This window comes from Verticillium alfalfae, genomic scaffold, assembly GCF_000150825.1.
Source record: "Verticillium alfalfae VaMs.102 supercont1.5 genomic scaffold, whole genome shotgun sequence".
Classification (NCBI taxonomy): Eukaryota; Fungi; Ascomycota; class Sordariomycetes; order Glomerellales; family Plectosphaerellaceae; genus Verticillium; species Verticillium alfalfae.
This window is the reverse complement of record NW_003315034.1, coordinates 377,170-380,111: the sequence shown is the minus strand read 5'-3', so window position 1 is coordinate 380,111 and position 2,942 is coordinate 377,170. Positions and strand designations below refer to the sequence as shown.

At 55.2% G+C, this 2,942-nt stretch overlaps 1 protein-coding gene across 1 annotated transcript in view; it reads right to left on the bottom strand.

Moving 5' to 3' along the window:
- The window catches only part of VDBG_04442 (chromodomain helicase hrp3), a gene marked incomplete at both ends in the record, with an annotated part of 5,050 nt that extends 4,055 nt beyond the window's left edge, over positions 1-995 (bottom strand). The window contains 3 exons of the mRNA XM_003004790.1: positions 57-312; positions 499-525; positions 585-995. Of these exons, the coding sequence (XP_003004836.1) occupies positions 57-312; positions 499-525; positions 585-995 (694 nt within the window). The remainder of the gene's footprint in view (positions 1-56; positions 313-498; positions 526-584) is intronic.
- Between the last annotated feature and the right edge of the window lie 1,947 nt (positions 996-2,942).

The following is a 2,942-nucleotide window of genomic DNA, read 5'->3' as shown; positions in this document are numbered from 1 at the left end:
AGACGATGCCGCAAGACTTTGTCAATGTATGCGGAGTGTCGCTCTGGGCGTAGTACTGAGCGTCCTGTGCGGCCTCGTCTCTTCGTCTTCGAAGTCGCTCTCTTCGTAGCCGCCTTGTTGCACGGTCTGGGCAGCGCGCCGACTGGACCACCTCTTCTCGGCCAACAGTGAGGATGGTTGTGCCTCGCGCTGGCGGCGGGCTTTCTTTTGCAGAGTTTTCGCTCGAGCGCCACCATAGTTGTCCGAGTCTGAATCGTCGGCTGATGCCTGTCGAATAGGGGTGTTGACTTTCGAGGCTGGATGGCGGGCAGGCTGATTAGCAAGGAAGAGAGGGTGGGAGAAGCTAGGCGAGACGGGAAGGCTTACAGCGTTGTGATGTTTCCACACGTCGCCGTTTGACATTTCTCCGATTGACAGGCACATCGGATTCCGAGTCATCAGAATCGACCTGGTCTGATGTTAGCGACGATGCGAAGGATGAGTAGGCTGGCGACTTACGATCTTGCGCTGCTCCCTTGGTCGCGTCTGGCAAGGTATGTTAATCACGGCTTAATCGCGGCGAGCATCAATTGGAAGGATCGTACACTTCTCCTCAGACCATACAGCTCTGGATTGGCCTTGATGTAGAGGTCTTCTTGAACTTCGACACCAGCCTTTCGTTTTGTAGGCCTTTGGGAGTCGTTGGAGCTAGACAACGCGTCGACAGCGCCGTCGCTCTGTACATTGGGAGCATCGTCATCCATGTCGAAGTCGGCATCATCTGACGCGTTGTTTTCATCGGCTGAAGGGCTACTTTCGGCAAAGTCATGACCGCCATTCATGTACATGGTCGAGTCTTCGGCATCGGGCGAGGGCGACGGGGCGTCCGCCGCGTCATCTTGCTGATCGGAGGTCTCGCTGATGCTTCGGCGGGGGCTCGCGACGCGGGGGGAGGCGGAGGACATTCGAGGCGATCGATGCCCGTCCGAGGAGCCGTTCTGGAGAGGGCTAGACATGGTGGAGGTACAAGTCGAGGCTGCCCGCTGAACAGAAGAAGACGTTAGCGAAGCTCCGACAAGGACGAGGACCGGTAGAGTCTAGAAGCCGTTTCGTCAGAGACTCGGCGACTGGATTGACGCTCTTGGGACTGAGGAACATCCGGAAATGATGGAGTTATCCTTCTCGTCGCATTCTTTGGGGGGTCTTCGATGAAGGCGAGGCTGACAGACAGCGAAGCAGCAATTGACGTGATGGGCCACGTGTGAGGGGTTTCGCAAGCCCACGGTCGTATCCAGATCATCGAGAATCATCAGGCTCATCAATTTCCAGTAGAGCCGAAGTATCGGAAAGTTATTTGGACGCGATGATGCGGTCGCGTACAGCCAGCGCCGAGGTCGATTCGGCGGGCTGGCGAGAATGGGGAATAGGCCTGGCCGGTAGGATAATGGGCAAGGGCAAGGCACTTACAAGTCATGAATTAGAGCCTCCAGGCAGCTTGAGGCGAGGAGGGGGTACGGGAGGATGGTTCAGGGGTTGTGGCTGGTGTATGCCAGGGTAGCGAGGGATCGCGGTGGATGAAGACGTGAATATCAAAATGTCAGGTATGGTGGAGGCTGGAAGAATTGGGTGGTGCACGGGTGAGTGTGGAGGTGTAGGTAGCGTAGTCGGACACCTTGGTGCTGGGAAGAGAAGAAAAGTGGGACCGGCCAGCGTGCCTGCCGTGGCCGTACCGTGCTGGGAAGCGTAGCCCGAAGGCGCGCCAGGCTAAGCCCACGCTCGCTGGGGGGGTGACGGCCTGAGGCAGTCATGGCTTTCCGGACAAGGCGGTTGAGTCACTAGCCTGCAGCCAACAGTATCAACGGAGCCAAGGCACCTCTTGAACGCAAAAGCCCGAGTCAAGTAGGTACCTACGGCTTCTGCAGAGACTTTCTCTCTGGCCTGGGCCCTTCTCTGTGGCTTGGTGTTTTTGAGTCCATGTCTGTATGCCTTGGCGGCTTTGTCTATGCCCATTGAGTTGTGCCTACGAGAGAGTTTGATGTTAGTGATGTTCTCTATGAATTTACGAAAGGTCGGGCATTCGTCGCTTGTTGGTTCATTTTCGGTCAGTTGGCATTGGTGACATTGTGACGGTATCATACGGTCGCGGTCAGTCTCTTTCGGAACGCTTTGCTAATTTAACTGGTTGATACCTCCAGTATGCATCAGGCGTCGTTGTTGCTCCCGCCAAGACAAGCAACGGCATGCCATCATGCTACCCATGTTTCAAACGAGCAAGTGAAATTCGAACGATGGACTCACATATTCTTACAACCGAAAGACTCCATAAGCTGGGTTCAAAAATTCCCTGGTGAACCGTGTCTCTTTTATACCAATGCCAGCATGGCGCTGTTCGCAGCGTAATGTTAACATCACTAACAAGACGCAATGGGTGTTTGGGTTTTGACATGTGCTAACAGACAATTCTCCGCGACTTGACCGCCAATATCCAGATCACAGGTCATGTGAGCTTATTGCTCATAACTCCTTTGTAGTCGAGGACATACCCTCTCCTCCGTAATTTGAACCGCCGCCAAACGCGGGAGTTCCTCATAGGGCGGGTGAGCTTGAGGATATGTAGAGCCTTGTAGCGCACAGGCTACATGCACCGTACGTATACCACGTAGTACTTGTTCTCTCCGGGGGTCGCGGCGGGGCCTTTCTCCCCTACCCTACCCCGCCAAACGGACGATTCACAACCCACCAAAATTTGATGACCGCATCCTCGAGCCCGGATGAGACGAGCCTGGCAAAGACGAGATTTGGACACGGTGTGCCCCTCCTCTTTCATCTGGATCTCCTGCTCTTCCTCGAAGCCTTACGAGAGAACAAACCGTCTTTCACGTCCCGCCGTGCTTTTGATACCCCCCTTCTTGAACAGGCTGCGACATACGCTCAGCGCGACTTGTCGCCATTGCCCGCCTTGT